This window comes from Anomaloglossus baeobatrachus, chromosome 1 (genome assembly GCF_048569485.1).
Source record: "Anomaloglossus baeobatrachus isolate aAnoBae1 chromosome 1, aAnoBae1.hap1, whole genome shotgun sequence".
Classification (NCBI taxonomy): Eukaryota; Metazoa; Chordata; class Amphibia; order Anura; family Aromobatidae; genus Anomaloglossus; species Anomaloglossus baeobatrachus.
Genome location: NC_134353.1, coordinates 596118106 through 596137323, shown reverse-complemented (window position 1 = coordinate 596137323; position 19218 = coordinate 596118106). Strand labels below are relative to the sequence as shown.

General features: G+C 48.0%; 1 protein-coding gene across 1 annotated transcript in view; it reads right to left on the bottom strand.

Moving 5' to 3' along the window:
• The window catches only part of PCSK5 (proprotein convertase subtilisin/kexin type 5), an 883213-nt gene that overhangs the window by 42630 nt on the left and 821365 nt on the right, over positions 1 to 19218 (bottom strand). Inside the window, exons 31-33 of the mRNA XM_075318085.1 lie at positions 12926 to 13162; positions 12605 to 12832; positions 11611 to 11788 (exon numbers count right to left, since the gene is read on the bottom strand). Coding sequence (XP_075174200.1) covers positions 11611 to 11788; positions 12605 to 12832; positions 12926 to 13162 — 643 coding nt within the window. The remainder of the gene's footprint in view (positions 1 to 11610; positions 11789 to 12604; positions 12833 to 12925; positions 13163 to 19218) is intronic.

The window sequence follows — 19218 nt, the reverse complement described above, 5'->3', positions numbered from 1 at the left end:
CCGTGCCCGTGTGACGCTGACCTGTGGGATCAATCGGGCCCTGGCGAATGCCCTATCACTCTCGGTGGGTGGTTGTCTACTTTTAGGGACTTAGGTTGGGACAGGACCTAAAATCCTGCTCTCAATTGGTTAATTAGCTAGGCCGTTGGTAGTTGTCCTGGCTTCAGGGTCCAAGTACCCCCTTTGTGTACGGTTTCCGGGTTGGTTCTCTGGTGTCGGTACCGGCAGGCTACAACCCTGCCCTGGTCCACCTCGGGTCTCCGGCAGCCATCTTCCCGTCTCCTACTGACACTGACCACTGTCTGCCACCTAGCCAGTACGCTGGGGCTCCAACCCTGACGCCTGTCAACTTGAACTTTACACTTCCACTCCCTGAGCTTAACTCCACTCAACTCCCTGTTTTCCCGCCCCAGGTTCTCCAGACCCCTAGGTGGGCATTCTCCATCTGCCTGGTCCCGCCCACTGGTGTGTCTGTCCTACCCTGAGGGGGGTGACTAGGATTTAGTCGGCTGCTTTAACCCTGTATGGGAGAGGTGTTGTGCGGGGGCCTATACTGTGTGACTACCTGGTCTTGCCAGGGCGTCACATAAATGCAACAATTTTGTTTTTACTGATTAGACAGCATGATTAATGCACAGGTGTGCCTTAGGCTGGCCACAATAAAAGGCCACTCTAAAATGTGCAGTTTTATGACAAAGCATAATGGCATAGATGTCACAAGTTTTGCGGGAGCGTAGAATTACATGCTGACTACAGGAATAAGCGAAGTGGAAAAAGCCAGCAACCATCTTGGAAAAACTCTGAAGCTTTATTGTTAAAAATCCATAAAAAACATACAGTGGATAAAAAGCTCAGCGTGTAGATAAGGGTCTACGCGTTTCAGGCCTAACATAACACTAGCCATTAATCATGACAACCTTACAAAACAAACTGAACATCTTAAATACAAAAACAAGAAAAAAGTCATACAATGAACCTGCAGGATGATTGGAAGAGACTTGGAGCCCATGTGTGGTTAATTGCTGTGGGCTGAACAATCAGACTTGGAAAAACATGACACCTACTGCAAGAAAATATCAAGAGTTATACAAAAATAGAAATAAGGAATCTGGGTAACATGTTGTCACCCAGTCTATTTTCAGACTCTAAAGCAGGCTTTACACGCTGCGACATCGCTAGCATTTGATGACGATGTCGAGCGTTGTACGGCCGATATGTGGTGATCGCTGCCGGAGCGAACATTATCGCTACGGCAGCGTCACATGCACATACCTGCTCTGCGACGTCGCTCTGGCCAACAAACCGCCTCCTTTCTAAGGGGGCGGTTTGTGCGGCGTCACAGCGACGTCATACGGCAGGCATCCAATAGAAGCGGAGGGGTGGAGATAAGCGCGACGTAACATCCCGCCCACCTTCTTCCTTCCGCATTGCCGGTGGAGGCAGGTAAGGAGATGTTCCTCGCTCCAGCGGTGTCACACACAGCAATGTGTGCTGCCGCAGGAAAGAGGAACAAATCGCTAATAAGCAGAAAACGATTTTTTGTTTCAGGACGACCTCTCCGCGGCAAACAATTTTGACCACTTTTGCGATCGTATAAGTGTCACATGCTGCGATCTCGTTAATGAAGCCAGATGTCCGTCACAAACACTGTGACCCCGACAATAATTCATTAACGATATCGTAGCGTGTAAAGCCCGCTAGAATCCATCTCATCTACTTGGCTTAACACCACAGGCAGTTACAAGTGTGGACAATCCTGCTGCAGTCTGTGTAAATACATGACTGCAACAAAGAGTTTTGTTTCCTCTGATTCCTGTAAACGTCATGAAATCAAAAGTTTAATCAATTGTAACACAACCCATAGTGTGTATCAGACCAAATGTATTCTATGCAATGTCTCTTATGTGGGTTCCACAATCCGCAAGCTGAAGGTCAGACTGTCAGAACACATATGAGATTCTATTCCGGAGACCAATGGAAACTCCAAATCTGTGTCAGGCTTGTCAAAGCACTTTTCTGACATACATAAGGGCAACATGGACTCGTTACGAGTTCATGGTATAGAAAGAGTAAGGGGCACTTTGCACACTACGACATCACAGGTGCGATGTCGGTGGGGTCAAATCGAAAGTGACGCACATCCGGCGTTGCTCTCGACATCGTAGTGTGTAAATCCTTTATGATACGATTAACGAGCGCAAAAGTGTCGTAATCGTATCATTGGTGTAGCGTCGGTCATTTCCATTAATTGGGAAATACCGATGTTACGATGTTGTTCCTCGTTCCTGCGGCAGCACACATCGCTGTGTGTGAAGCCGCAGGAGCGAGGAACATCTCCTACCTGCGTCCTGCGGCTCACGCCGGCTATGCGGAAGGAAGGAGGTGGGCGGGATGTTTACGTTCCGCTCATCTCCGCCCCTCCGCTTCTATTGGCCGCCTGCCGTGTGACGCGCTATGACGCCGCACGACCCGCCCCCTTAATAAGGAGGCGGTTCGCCGGCCAGAGCGACGTCGCAGGGCAGGTAAGTGCATGTGAAACTGCCGTAGCGATAATGTTCGCTATGGCAGCTATCACCATGATATCGCAGCTGCGTCGGGGGCGGGGACTATCGCGCACGACATCGCAGCATCGGATTGCGATGTCGTAGTGTGCAAAGTGCCCCTTAATCTGCCCTTGCGAGGAGGCAATTGGACACATTTACTCAGGAAATGCGAAGCACATTGGATACTAAAACTCGCATTCCAATGGGTTTAAATTATAAAAATGATTTATTTTATTTATACTAAAAATTTATGTAAGCATTATTTTTATATTTAATTTTATGATTAAACTAAATAAATATAATAATTGTAACATACAGCATACTATCAGCATAAATGCGTTATTTTGCATGATTACTTATAGATTTTTGTGGTATATATTCACACTATACATAACAATTGCAAAACGCAACATATTAATAGTACAGTAGTTCTTTTTACTGATACATAACCACACATGGACTCATTAGGCTATGTGCGCACATTGCGTTCAGTACCTTGCAGAAATGTACGGTAAGCATCCTCTGACAGAATTTGTCATTGTCAAATTTGGCTTTGACCACATAAACGCAGGAAATACGCATGCGGTTTTCTTGCGTTTTTGACGCATTTTGACCGCGTTTGACATGCATTTTCAGTGCTTAAAATGGGATGCGTTTTCGATACAAAAACACTACTAAATAAAGTTTGAATATTCAAACACTAGGAAAAAAGTCAATAAAAAAAAATAATAATTAATGCTTTAAATCATACACTATAATGATAATTTTCCGAAAATGATTATTGAGATTTAATATTTATGTTAAAAATACATTTAAATTATTGTTTGACTCTTTTTTTTAAGTCGGGCTGGATGTGAGGGCAAAAGGAAACCTCTTGACCTCACTATAATGCCAAAAACGCATGCTTTAATTTTGACAAACAAAGCATGCATTTTACATCAAAAATGCATGTAAAACGCTAGAAATTTCTTTTCGGATGCGTTTTCATAATTCTCATTGACTTGAATGTTACCAAAACGCTGCCAAAATGCTCAAAACAATTGACATGTTGCTTCTTAAAACGCAGAGATTTTGACAAATTTTTGTTAAAAAAACCACAGCGTTTCTGGACGCATAGTGCACACATAATATGCCTATTTCCCATAGACTTTGCTTGGAAATCAAAATGCATGCATTTTTGCATTAAAATGCTGCAGTTCAAAACGCTGCGGAAATGCATGAAAAAATGCAACGTGCACACATGGCCTTAGAGTCCTTGGCATGATAAGAGTAAGGCCCCTTTCACATTGCGTTTTTCTCTACATCCACAGGTCCCGTCAGGGCATCCGTCCAGACCGCCCCTCCCCCACTCTGCAAAACGTGCTCAGGACGCATGCGCCAGACAGGGCCATTCACTGTTATGGAGCGCACTGCGTTAGCGTGTGCTCTGTTTTGTGCAATTTTGTGCACATATACGTTTCTGCAGACGGACAACCGAATGTAGACCACCTGTCCGTCTGCAGAAACGTATATATGCACAAAATTGCACAAAACAGAGCACACGATAACGCAGTGCGCTCCAAAGCATTGAATGGCCCTGTCGGGCGCATGCGTCCGGAGCACATTTTGCAGAGTGAGGGAGGGGAGGTCCGGACGGATGCCCCGACGGGACCTGTGGACGTAGAGAAAAACGCAATGTGAAAGGGGCCTTAGGTGGTGTGCGCACGTACATGCTGAAATTTCTGCACAGATTTGACAGCACATGTGCGCTTCAAATCGCTGCAGAAATACTGCGTAATGGATGCAGTGTTTCAGCAGCATGTCGATTTCATGCGCTATGGCTGCTGTACCCACCATAGACAGAGTGGGAGCAGCATCCAAAGCGCATTAATTAATTGACATGCTGCATTTTTGAACACACGGATTTGGCTCAAAATTTTGGCATCCAAATCGCTGCGTTCAAAAAAGCATCGTGCGCACGTATCATGCACAATCTACAGAAATTGTGCAGGGGATGCAGGATGCATGCAATTACGCAACGTGCGCACGAGCCCTTAATCTGCCTTTGCAATTAATGAAATACATCTACTTTGTAAATGTAAAGTATATACTCGCACTCTAATGGGTTCAAAGCACAAAAATGATTCATTTCATTCATTCATACTAAAATTGCATACAAACATTACCTTTGCCATTAAACACAGTTAATACTACAAGTGCATAACAATACACAATTTCAATATATATGTGTGGGTTGTATTTTTTTTTACACATGGATTCTTTGTGGTGCATGTTTGCATTGCAAATGCAAAATATGACATCATGTATGATATCATGTAGGGTATGATCATGCATAAATTCTCTGTGGTATGTTCACATTGCAAATGCTAAGTATAGTGTATTGTGTATAAAGTACGATCATGCATAGATTCTCTGCAGTGTATATTCACATTATAGCTGCAGAATATAACATATCAGTATACATGCATTTTTATCATTTATCATTGATGTATGATCATGCATATTTTTTTTTGTGTATTTTCACATCATGTATATGCTTTAAAGCCATATTCAAATTCTGTATTTATGTTTATTTTTCCTATTCCTTTTTTCTATTTTTATATAACTCTTGATATTTTCTTGCAGTAGGCTTCATGTTTTTCCAAGTCTGATTGTTCAGCCCACAGCAATTAACCACACATGGGCACCAAGTCTCCTCCAATCATCCTGCAAGTTCATTGTATGACTTTTTTCTTGTTTTTTTTGTATTTAAGATGTTCAGTTTGTTTTGTAAAGGTTGTCATGATAAAGGGCCAGTTCTATGTTAGGCCTGAAACGCGTAGACCCTTGTATACATGCTGAGCTTTTTATCCACTGTATGCTTTTTATGGATTTTTCACAAGCTTCAGAGTTTTTCCAAGATGGTTGCTGGCTTTTTCCACTTCTCTTGTTCATCGCTATTACACCAGGATCTGGCCTGATGTGCCTGGCACATCCACCATTTGGGATACCTATAGTTCTAGGTGAGCTGTGATTACATTATTCTTTTTGACTGCAGGAATGTTCACCAGAGCTGGTGCCCGTGAAGTGAATGTTAATTTCTCTACCAATTATCATGCTGACTAATCCACATCTTAATATGCCACACCTGTGAGGTGGATGGATTATCTCAGGAAAGGAGAAATGCTCACTGACACAGATTTAGTCAAAGTTGTGAACAATATAGAGAAAAAGGCCTTTTGTGTACATAGAAAAAGTCTTAGAGCTTTGAGTTCAGCTCATGGAAAATGCGAACAAAACCAAAAGTGTTGGGTTTATATCTTTGTTCAGTGTACCTTGCCAGCGTGCATAAAGGTTTTTTCTTGGATTCAAAAGTCAAATGAACCAAATTGCTGAATATCCGAAAACTATAGTTACTGGATAACCATATGATTAAAAAGTAAACTAATGATTAGTAAAGTAGTCCAACCAAGCATTTCCTTACATTCTACTCTTTAACCTTATGAACTAAAGACTATATTCCCTGGAGAAATACGGGGAGACAAACCAGACATACAAAGAAGAGTGTAATTGGCACTGTATCAGATTGTTTAGGGCAGGAGCATAGCTGGGTGGATTACCAGATAATGTGATTTATACAAAGGTAGGTTCCAACTACCGTGTTTCCCCGAAAATAAGACATCCCCCGAAAATAAGACATCCCAGGAGTTTTCAGGGAAGCTTTAATATAAGACATCCCCTGAAAATAAGACATAGGTGCGGTCAATAATGAAGTGTCATGCAGCGGTGAAAGAGTTAAAGACACTGCAGGACACTTCATTATAGGCAGCGGGCACCCCCACAAGAGAGAAGACAGAAGAAAGAAGACCCCGCAGTCATACTCACCAGACGCCGACCGGTAGCAGGTGAGCGCATCAAGGTCCTGCAGCGGCGGAACACACACACACAGACACACACACACACACATCAGATCACACTCACTCACTCTCACACACACCTCACACACACATCAGATCGCATCCACACACTCACAACATCCAGTGATATCGCTTGCTTATCGGCGGCAATACTGTGCGCGCAGTGACCTTCCAGGACCTGGCGGAGGATCACATGGCCGGAAGCATGTGGTATCTCGATGTTGTGAGTGTGTGAGCGCGTATGTGCGATATCGTCAGTGTGTGTGTGAGTGTATGCGATCGGATGTGTGCGTGTATGCTGTCTGATGTGTGAGTGTGAGTATGTGAATGTATGTGTGGCGCCCTGGACAAGCCAGGACGTCACAGGTACTGCAACAACACACCCCACACCCCGGATAGGCACATCAGCCGCACACACAAAATCCTTGTTGCCTCCCTCCAGGGGCTGATGTCCACACCAGGTGGGGTGGAGCCAGGCGGTTGGCCCCACCCACCGAGGAGTTCACAGTCCTGGAGGTGGGAAAGGACAGAGTTGAGTTAGGACAGTAAAAGTGAAGGAGTGAAGTGATAAACGAGCAGTCTGACCGTTTGCACGTTTTTCGGGTGCGTTTTTGCTCAGAAAACTGCATGACTTTGCTTCCCCAGCAAAATCTATGAGTTTTCATTTTTGCTGTCTGCACACAGCGTTTTTTTTAGCTGCATTTTTGTGGTGCCCAAAAAAACGCAGCATGTCAATTATTTCCGCGTTTTTCATCCATTGAGTGCAATGGGATGTTGAAATACGCAATGAGACACGCTAATTGCAAATATAGCTGCATTTTAGTGTGTTTTTATGACTAAAAAGGCAGCTATAAACGCAAGGGGTGGGTACTATAGTGACATGTACAGGAAGAGGATTCCTTCTATCAGTAAACACAGAAGCGTGAATCCTCCCGGTACCGCCGCGGCTGCTTCCATTTCCCGCCCTGTGCCATGTCAGCTCCCGTGTGGCGCCATGTACGGGCAGGAGATGGAAGCGGCTGCTAAATCAAAAGGGAACAGTAGAAAAATGTCATACTCACCTGTCTGCAGACTCCCGGTGCCATGACCGCTCCCAGCTCCTCTTCCCGGTCCGCCACCCCCTGTGTGCCGGCTCCCTGGCACGTACGATGGCTGCAGGACCTGGCGGTGATCACCTGATGCAGTCACCTGACGCATCAGCTGATCGTAAGTCTCGCGGTGACGCCGGCTTTTTACAGCCGGCAGGCGGAGCAGCTGATGCCGTCAGGACACTTCATCAGATGATTACCGGCAGCTCCGTGTGCAGTGTTTTTTCTGGGGGGGTTTTGCACCGATGCATCAGCCTAGACTATACAGCGAGCGGCGAGTGACTGATTCCCCGGCGCTTGCAGTCAGTTCATGACAGCTGCAGACATCCCGGGCTAATCTCCGGAGTTCAGGTGAGAGCACCAGAGATTAGCCCGGGATGTCTGCAGCTGTCATGAACTGACTGCAAGTGCCAGGGAATCAGTCACTCAGCGCTCGCTGTACAGTCTCGGCTGCAGTCTGGAGCTCAGGTGAGAGCTCCGGAGTGCAGTGCAGGTACCTGAATCCAGACCTGACATTACTGGAGTTTCCTCCGGTAGCCAGTCCAATGCTGCACTGAAGTGTGTATTTTTTTTTTGCACTGATGCATCAGCTGATTGTATAACCGGCTTTTATACAATCAGCTGCAGTGTCATGTGATTCACATCCTTGATCCTGACACATCATCTGATCGCTTTGCCTTCCAGCAAATCGATCAGATGATATTGGATCCGGATTGGACGGCGCGGGACCCTTGACCCAGGATTACTGCGGAGGGGAGTGTTCTTTATTTCAATAAAGATAGAGTCACTAATTGTGTTGTGTTTTATTACTAATAAAAATATTTTTCTGTGTGTTTTTTTTTTTATCTTTACTAGAAATTCATGGTGGCCATGTCTAATATTGGCGTGACACCATGAATTTCGGGCTTAGGGTCAGTTTATAATATACAGCTAGCCCTAACCCCATTATTACCCAGCGAGCCACCCGGCATCAGGGCAGCTGGAAGAGTTGGATACAACGCCAGAAGATGGCGCTTATATGAAAGCGCCATTTTCTGGGGCGGCTGCGGAGTGCGATTCGCAGCAGGGGTGTCCAGAAAGCTTGGGCACCCTGAGCTGCGGATTCTAATCCCCAGCTGCCTAGTTGTACCTGGCTGGACACAAAAATTGGGCGAAGCACACGTCATTTTTTTTTTAATTATTTCATGAAATTCATGAAATAATTAAAAAAAAGGGCTTCCCTATATTTTTGGTTCCCAGCCGGGTACAAATAGGCAGCTGGGGGTTGGGGGCAGCCCATACCTGCCTGCTGTACCCAGCTAGCATACAAAAATATGGCGAAGCCCACGTCATTTTTTGGGGGGGGCAAAGAAATCCTGCATACAGTCCTAGATGGAGGATGCTGAGCCTTGTAGTTCGACAGCTGCTGTCTGCTCTCCTGCATACATTATTGGATGGAGGATGCTGAGCCTTGTAGTTTGACAGCTGCTGTCTGCTCTCCTGCATACACTATTGGATGGAGGATTCTGAGCCTTGTAGTTTGACAGCTGCTGTCTGCTCTCCTGCATACACTATTGGATGGAGGATGCTGAGCCTTGTAGTTCTGCTCCCGCTGCCTCTCCCTCCAGCATACAGTCCTTGATGGAGCATGCTGAGCCTTGTAGTTCTGCAGCTGTCTGCTCTCCTGCATACACTAGTGGAGAATGAAGAACATATTGAAGAAGGAAATGACATCAGACCTTTTTTTTTTTTTTTTTTTTTCAACAATCTTTAATGGCATTGTTCACTGATAAAAAACGCATAAAAACGCAGTGAGCAAAAACGCAGCAAAACGTGGTAAAAACGCATGCGTTTTTTGCCGCGTTTTTTCCCGCGGGTGCGTTTTTTTGCCACAAAAAACGCACAAAAACGCAGCGTCAAAACAACGCAGTGTGTAAACTTAGCCTAGCTATGGCTTTGGTTTATTGATACAAATGCCCGGTTGTTAATGTATACCTAACAAAATAGGAGGGGTACTAAGGCAGTTCCACAAATTCGGGACTATCTCACTGGATCCAGGATTTTTGGGAAGTAGACAGTGTGTCCACCCATATCCTGTCTGCCGCCATTAACTTGAGAACGGCGGCAGCTATAGGAATAGAAGTGGTGTCTAGGTATAGTAAAGTAGCCATGCGCTATGCAATGAAACCACCTATAGTGCTACCTGGTGGAAAACAACGGAGATAGCATTTTTATCTTGAAAACGGAACGAGATAGAGAAAAAAGTGAATTAAAAAATTGTAGGGCATCATCAATTCAATACGAATCGACACCTTGCATACAGAAATGCTATGATATGAAACTCATGACCCCCCCCCAAAACATTAAATGCTGGTCACGCATATGGCGCTCATTTAACTTTGATGCTCAAAGTGGCCACCGTCAGCTGCAATGCACATCTGGACTCTGGACGGCATGCTGTATCTTGCTGCACGTTGTGCAATATGGTAGGTGACACGTTTGCACAAGCATCTGTGATACGTCATCGTAGGTCCTGCAATGTTGGTGGAGGGGTCGCATACATCTGCTGTTTGATGTGACCTCAAATAAAGAAGTCCAATGGGGTCAGGTGAGCATGGAGGTCACTCCATGCAGCTGACTTTTGGAAGGTCTCCATGAGGTATCGCTTCACGTCCGCAGCCTTATGAGTTTTACACGTTCTAATCATAGCATTTCTGTATGCAAGGTGTCGATTCGTATTGAATTGATGATGCCCTACAACTTTGTAATTCACTTTTTTCTCTATCTCGTTCTGTTTTTGAGATAAAAATGTTAACTCCGTTGTTTTCCAACAGGTGGCGCAATAGATGGTTTGATTGCATAGCGCATGGCTACTTTACTATACCTAGACACCACTTCTATGCCTATAGCTGCTGCTGCTCTCATATTAAGGGTACGCTCACACGAGCGTATAACTCGCATGAGTATCGGACCGCATCACTCGGTGCGGCCGCACACTCTCCGGACAGGAGCATGTCAGCCGCATAGAAATACATGCAGCTGAGCCGCTCCTGTCAGCAGAGAAGCTAGGCGCGCCGGGTGATGCGGTCCGATACTCATGCGAGTTATACGCTCGTGTGAGCGTACCCTAATGGCGATGGACAGGATATGGGTGGACACACTGTATGCTTCTCAGCATTTTACCTTCTACCCCTCGTTATGTATGTTAGCCTTGAATATGTCTCTCAGATTCCGCTAACTGGATTATGATGCAATGAAAATTACTCCAAATACTGAGAAACGAATACCACATAACAGACCAGACGTCCTGGCAGATAGAAATATCAATTAATGGTAACCCATAAAATAAACTGGTAATTCCATTTCAAATAAAGAGATAGCAGTTTAAGGCCGTGGTCACACGACTGTAGATTATCTCATGTGAGAGAATTGGGTCGATTATGGAAATGACAGTGTGATCAGATTGGATGAGAGAATCAGATAACACTTTGAGGGGAAGATGGAGAACAAAATTTCTACATCTTCTCCATTGTGAGAGTCCGTGGAAATCGGACTGCAATCAGATGTTATCTGAGTGCAGTCTGATGTTTTCTACCCACCCATCGACTCGAATAGATGAGTCTCATGTGATTTCAAAGTGAAAGCATTCTGTGATTTTTTTTCACTGACAGATTCTGTTAGTGAAAAAAAATCGGTTATCAGCACTTCTCCATTAAATAACATTGGACCAAGTGCTATCTGATAAAAAGAATTGGATAGCATAGGTCTGAATTAACTGGTGGTGTGATTGAGCCCTAACTACAGCTCCTGAGACTGATTGTAATTTTTGACAAATACTTGGAAACCATTTATTTTATTTTAGTGCTTCCCAATATTTCTTAGACAACTCACATAACTAAAAACCTTTGTCTGAATTATCTGAGACTTGCTACAATGATCTGGCTGTAAAAAGCAGTCAAATCCAAGCAGGGTTGAATTTTTTGAAATGGTAGAGGTATGTTCAGGGTTGCAATATGACCCCATCAATTATCATTAGATGTGATGTTACATTGTGTTCCCAACATCTTCATGTTGGTGGTCCTCACTCAATTCTTGATTTCTTACCCGGTTATACAATGCTCTACACAGCTGTGATGCTGCACGTATGATCCCTCTTTACATGTCAAGCAGTCCATGCTATGTCTCCCAGAACAAGTCATACAGCTTCTATGGCAGGGTTCACAACGCCTTTCATCTTCTTCCGCATAATATCCATCAGGGCAGGTGTCCACACATGTGGAATCTGAGGAAATGACAAAATCTAGACATTAGAATGTGTTTCCAGCATATCTACATTTTATCATGGGAAATTAAAAAAAACCATAATCAATCTTCTTTTAAAAAAAAAATAAAAATATATGTTCATTAGGCACCCTGTAAGAGGGAGACCCTGCACTAAACTGTCCTGCATTTGCTTACAGCCCTTACTAGTGTTGGGGGGAGATCTGTAGTAGTTTAATACATCATATGCTCTGATGACGGTTTTATTAAATACTTATATTACCCATAAAATAACAATTCTGTAGCTCCTTTTTAGAGTTTTGCATTGTGGACTTCGAGTTTATCCCTCATGGAAGTGTATACGTTGCATAATTGACAATGGTGCTGTGTGAAAACAGAGTGAAAACAGCCCAGTCAGTGCGTCGGTGCCTGTCTAGGAGGTCTGTGTAGAGCTATCCCCCATCGGTAAGGAGAGTAGTATCAACACTGGCTGACACAAAAAAATGCACAATTCCACCTGTTTAGGAGATAGAAATGGAGCCAATTACCTCTTGGGCGCATAAGTTGCACCAATGATATGTCCGCCCCTGAGTATCACCCAGTTGTGAATGTATTGACAAATTATAAAGGAGAGGTACACAGAGTTCAATGACTACATGATCCACAATTGTATTTTCATGAGCATAGATATTTACTAAAACACACGAGATTTGAGAACAATTTTAAAGTCTCATGTTATCACTTATTGTTCATGATAGAAATGATATAATAAAAAGAAGGCAATAAACTGGACAGCATCACCGAATCATGAGACTCTTCTTACTGTATTCTGACTTACTCAGAAGGAAGGAGTTCTCCTTGCAGCTCACACAGTGATGCTCTGTGGCCCCCGTGCACCCCGAGCATTTCTTATGACATGGCACACAGTCCCCGAATTCATCAGGATATTCGTGAAGCATGCACGCTATATACGGAACACAGTTGCCCTGTCTGTTTTTGGAAAAGCCTTCTTTACATTCATCACAAACGTCCAAGGTATGACAAGTCTTACAATCGTTGTCACAGTCTGAAAATTTTAAAAGGCGGAAATGATAAGATATCACTACAATGAAATCATGCCAAAGTCAAACACTGGAAATAAAATTTACATCTGCTGTACCTTGACAGTGTTTCCCCCCTGTTTCACTGAAGGTTCCTTGTGGGCATCTACCAAGACATTCACCATGATAAAGGAAAAACCTCGGACTGGCACATTTCTCACAGTCATCTCTATCAGGTCCGCTGCATTTTGCACACATGGGATTACAGGATACACAGCTGTCATCTTCCTCATAATATCCATCAGGACATGAGCTCAGACATTTGTCTTGATGGAGGAAATAATAAGGCAGGCAAGCTGAGAAAAGACATAAGCCATATGTATTGTTATTTAGGGTTCTCTTTTCATCTTATTACTAATATTTTACTCTTTACAGACATTAAAACTATTATATATAACATATATGTATGTGTGTAGACGTAAGGGGCATTAATTCAGATAAATAGGAGCTGTATACAACTATGTACAGAATAACCCCCCAGTGGTGGTAACAGTCTGCTGACAGTTTTATAGGTAAGTGTGTAAGAAACAGAAGAACAATGTCCTCCACTAATAAAAGAAGAGCACTGTGGTAATGCTTGTTAAAAAGGACTATATACAGAAATATCTACTACATAGAGTGGTGAACTATGGCTATTGCGTTCCTGCCCCTTTAATCGCGTCAAGGTATTGTTGTGTAGTATAATTTGAATAATATCCTGCGACTTTTGTAACATTGTGTTATGTTAATTGGAATGAGTTAATTTTTAACAAAAGGTATAGTGTATAGTAAGTATATACTGTATGTGGTAATGTGTTGCATAGTACTTGTTTAGGAAGTTGTCAGAATGTAAGGTCAGTAACAGTTAAGTGTTGAGACTAGTCAACCATGGGAGGGGTTATTGTATAGGGAAAGGAGACAGTTCCTCAGGAAGCAGAAGGAGAAATGTAATGAAAATGTATTGCCTAGTAAGAACGGACATATGGTCTGCAGCTGTAGAAGCTGTATGCATTGGGTGACTGGAACTGAGGAACTATCGGAACCGTTGAGTAAATGACTCTTGTTTAATTTGAACTGAGGGTCTCCTGAGTTGTCTTATGGTCTGGTCCTGGCCAGCCGAAAACAGTGGCAGCATGCAGCCTACACGAACACACAGCCCACACAGCTCAAGTCAACACACCCAGCTAGGACCGAGTGTTTCATGTAGCATGCCGGGGTGTCCAGAGTAAATCCCTTGCCCATGACTACCGCTCCGCTGCACCCTACACTTGGTGTAGTCACCAGGATTAAGCAATGCCATTGGAAGATCAGAGTAATTCATGGAAGGAACAGGCTATGTTGAAGATGATGACCATCGTGAGGTCGAAGGCGCAGAGCATAGGCTCTAAGATTTTGGACGGTGGAGCAACTCCAAAAGAGAACTACGCCCATAGTGGGCATTGGAGAAGCGAAAGGGTGAAAAGATCTGGCCAGCCCTTGAGAAACTATGCCCTTGGAAAGTAGTGCCAAGCCTGTAGATGCAAGCCCAAAACAATGAGTATCCACTCACATCAGACGAAATGGACGGAAAAAGTCCTTCCATTGCAGATTGACAGGGTAGAATTAGTGGAGACCTGGAGAAAATGGGAGGACCAGTCAGAAGACACCCGACCCTGTCGTAGGCTTAGCCATACAACTGGCCATCTAGGGCTGAGCAGGATGGCGCTATTTTGTGAGGGAAAGTTGAAGAGGCCCTGATAGATGATGAAGAGTTGTGGTACGGTAACTCTGCCTCAAGTCTCCCATGGACTTTGCCCCGATGCCCTTGTGACGCCCTGGGCAAGCCAGGGGTCACAGGTAATGACATCACCACACCCTACACCGCGGTTAGGTACACCTAAGCTAGACCAGAAATCCTTGTTGCCTTCCCCAGGGGCTGATGTCCACACCAGGGGGTGGAGCCAGGTGGTTGGTCTCCACCCACCAAGGAGTTCACAGTCCTGGAGGAGGGAGAACACAGGAAGTTAGAGTTTGGAGGAGGAAGTGAGAGGAGAGATAGAGTTTGGAGGAGGAAGTGGAAGGAGGAAAGGAGTGGAGAGGAGAAAAGCGACTGAAGTAGAGCCTGAAGTTGGTCCAGGTATGTGCCCCGGACAGAGACAGCAAGGTTAGCAGACGGCGGTGACCGTCTGCAGTGGAGGCTGATCGGAGGTTTCCAAAAGGACCGTGGACGGGCGGTGGCCCGGCGGTACCGGACCGGTATACAAAGAGAAGCCAGCACCATTGGCAGGGGCCTTTCGGATCCCGGCAAGGCTAGGAGTCGCCGTGAATTTGCCAAATCCAGCAGTGAAGGGGACCTCCGGGTCTCCAAACAACTAAGTCCCGATTGAAGGCAACCGTGCAACCGTATGAGAGAGACACCGCCACCGCCAAGGCACCAGTTTCTCAGGGCCAACGCCTGCGGGCAAAGAGGGGCTCCTCCGGCCCATATCCAAGTCGGGGAGCAGGTAACCGGTGGGAACCCATCGCTACCAACATTGAACATAGGTGCAGGGAAAGAGACAGTCACTGTTAACTACCGGGGAAAAGCAACAGCAGCCGTCTGTGGGAACCGTCTTTCCAGCCGTGTGTTTTACCGAGAACTGTGTCAACGTCTCAGGCTGAGTGAGTACCACCGTGCCGTACGGCACAGCGCTGTCCCCGCGACCCTGCACCTCACCAGGCCCCGCACCCGGCCTGCCATCCATTCCTACCCCATCATCGGGCCCCGGGACAACCAACCCCCTACCCACGGAGGGGAGAAATAACAACAAAGCTGCTCCCTGTCACCGCTCCCGGGATCCCCATACAGAGCAGCGGTGGTGTCCACACAATCACCACAACCGTGGGTGGCGTCACGGACAACAAATCCCCAAAACCAATCCCCTTTTCACTCACGGGCGAGGAGCGCCGCTCGAGTCCCCGGGATCCGGCCCATCGCTCGAGCCACCGAGCAGCACAGGCCGCAGCAGCCGGACCCGAGCAGTGGGAGAGCGCAGCGTCCCCTCCTCCGCCCACGACAACTTGGCGTCACGAACAGGATCTTACCGCTCTGCCGTTGGGTAGAGGTGCGCCTTGTTACCGCCGGAGGTGTCCGGCCGGAAAATTTCAGAAGCCGCCATCTTTGGCGCGAAAAGTTCCCGCTCGAGCGTCCCCTCGAGTAGTGGAGGCGCGAAGGCCAAAACCCCGACCCCGATAGGGGAGGAGCCGGAAAGAGGCTAAGGGGGACGAAATGGCGACTGGTCGCATGTAGCCGCGGCTATAAAAGCGGGGACGCCAGGACTCTACAGCCATCTTGTTCCTGGGAGAGGCCGCCAGCAACATGTGGATGCCGTCCCGAAGCACCGTAGCCCCCGCGCCTGGAACCGTGGCGTGGGTGGAGATCCAGACCGCACAGCTCTACCAGAGGCTGCAAGTCAAAATGCAGCTCCTCATGGAGGAGTGGGAGACCGACATGGCGGAGGTCATAGTGGCCGTGCGGAGACGCGAGGAGGAAGCTGCGGAAGGGAGGGTGAGTGACCCACGCCCCGATGCCCTTGAAGGGCCGGTCATCGCGGCTGCGGGACCCGGTCTAAACCCTCTCACCCTGCTGCCTCCCTCGCCACCCATCCCGGAAGCCGTGACCCCGCCACTAGGCCCGCTGCCACCGCAACCGGTAGCGATACCCAGCATGCCCGCCCCGGCGGGCCGACCTGTAGCCGGAGCCCGTAGTCGACCGGAGGTGCTCCCTTGGAAAGCTCTGAAGCCGGAACCGGAGGCATCCCCCGAGAAGTTCCCCGAGCCGGAGCCGATAGCCCGCTCCGTGCCGAAGGCCCAGCAGAGGAAAGCCCCTGTGCCCATTCCCCACACCCCGGCTGAGGTTGCGCCGGGTTGCCGCTGCAAGGCGGCGTCCAAGGCCAAGTCACCGCGGGACCTGCCGCCCAGATCACCAGCAGTGGGCAGTGTCCAACAGGTCTCGCGGGGCCCAACCTGTGCGCCGGAGCTCGCAGCAGCGCCGTACTGGGACAGGGAGCCGGTACCGTTGGGCCTGGAAATCGAGGAGAGGGAAAGAAGGAAGGCGGAGATAGTGGCCCGTACGATACGGGAGAAGGAGAGCCTGAGACAAGCGACCTTCCGTGTCCGGGGCCCGCTGTATGAGGGGCAGGTGAGGCGGTTTGATGTCCGTCGGGGCTATGTATTCATCTATGAACCGGGCCTGGAGGCCGAAGTGTTTATAGCCCGGCGGGATGTTAATGCTCACCTGCCAGAAGAGCACCCCGGTCATAACCTGATGCCGGGCGACTTGGTTCGGTACACCCGGCACTGTGGGGAGAGGGGGTGGTTTGCGCTGGATGCGAAGCTGAGGGGCAGCCAGGAGGCCCGTGTGAGCACCGCGCCCCTTCCCCAAAGTGATGCCGAGGACTCTGAGTAGGGCAGCTGAGCACCGTTGTCACAGTCCCCGTTGGGACCACCAATGTGCAGTTTTGAAAGTTTAAAAAGGAAAATGAGTGATCAACTGAGGAAGTCATCTGATTGTCTACACTGTGATTTGAAACCGGTTGTCGCCGGCACCGTTGTCCCCGTGGGGACCGTCTGAAGTTGCGTAAGGGACTCCTTACGGACAAGCCCGTGAACTTGCAGGGCAACCACAAACTTGTGGATTGTAAATAATAATGTTGTTGTTGCAGCTTCCACCGTTGCTGCCTCCGGAGAGGCAGATTGGAGGAAGGGCCCGCAGTGGAGCAGGCTGGGGCCCAGCCACCACAGGAACCGGTGGCTACCCTCTGGGGGTTCCAGGGGCTCCCCATGGACGTGGGTCCCCTGGAAAGGACAGATCTCGCTCGGGTAACTTGGTGCAGGACTGGGGTCAAGGGGTGCTGCCTGTTTTCTTAGGGGCAGCATCAGGGCCAGGTTGCTTGGGTGGGAGAGAGCGGAAGCCGTAACCGTTTAAAACCGTTTGAAACGTTTAAGAAAGTGCCTCCCGATGTGGGATGATGTTAATATGCATGTATGTCTGTTACCGTTTTTTATCTTTTACAGTTTAAAAAGAAAAATAAAACCGGTGTTGGACGGTCAGCCTGCGGACGGTCTGCATTTTGCCAAGGGGGAATGTGACACCCTGGGCAAGCCAGGGGTCACAGGTAATGATGACATCACCACACCCTACACCCCGGTTAGGTACACCTAAGCTAGACCAGAAATCCTTGTTGCCTTCCCCAGGGGCTGATGTCCACACCAGGGAGTGGAGCCAGGCGGTTGGTCTCCACCCACCAAGGAGTTCACAGTCCTGGAGGAGGGAGAACACAGGAAGTTAGAGTTTGGAGGAGGAAGTGAGAGGAGAGATAGAGTTTGGAGGAGGAAGTGGAAGGAGGAAAGGAGTGGAGAGGAGAAAAGCGACTGAAGTAGAGCCTGAAGTTGGTCCAGGTGTGTGCCCCGGACAGAGACAGCAAGGTTAGCAGACGGCGGTGACCGTCTGCAGTGGAGGATGATCGGAGGTTTCCGAAAGGACCGTGGACGGGCGGTGGCCCGGCGGTACCGGACCAGTATACAAAGAGAAGCCAGCACCATTGGCAGGGGCCTTTCGGATCCCGGCAAGGCTAGGAGTCGCCGTGAATTTGCCAAACCATCAGTGAAGGGGACCTCCGGGTCTCCAAACAGCTAAGTCCCGATTGAAGGCAACCGTCCAACCGTATGAGAGAGACACCGCCACCGCCAAGGCACCAGTTTCTCAGGGCCAGCGCCTGCGGGCAAAGAGGGGCTCCTCCGGCCCATATCCAAGTCGGGGAGCGGGTAACCGGTGGGAACCCATCGCTACCAACATTGAACATAGGTGCAGGGAAAGAGACAGTCACTGTTAACTACCGGGGAAAAGCAACAGCAGCCGTCCGTGGGAACCGTCTTTCCAGCTGTGTGTTTTACCGAGAACTGTGTCAACGTCTCAGGCTGAGTGAGTACCACCGTGCCGTATGGCACAGCGCTGCCCCCGCGACCCTGCACCTCACCAGGCCCCGCACCCGGCCTGCCATCCATTCCTACCCCATCACCGGGCCCCGGGACAACCAACCCCCTACCCACGGAGGGGAGAAATAACAACAAAGCTGCTCCCTGTCACCGCTCCCGGGATCCCCATACAGAGCAGCGGTGGTGTCCACACAATCACCACAACCGTGGGTGGCGTCACGGACAATAAATCCCCAAAACCAATCCCCTTTTCACTCACGGGCGAGGAGCGCCGCTCGAGTCCCCGGGATCCGGCCCATCGCTCGAGCCACCGAGCAGCAGAGGCCGCAGTAGCAGCGGCAGCCGGACCCGAGCAGTGGGAGAGCGCAGCGTCCCCTCCTCCGCCCGCGACACCCTCATGGACTGTGCCCCATAACAG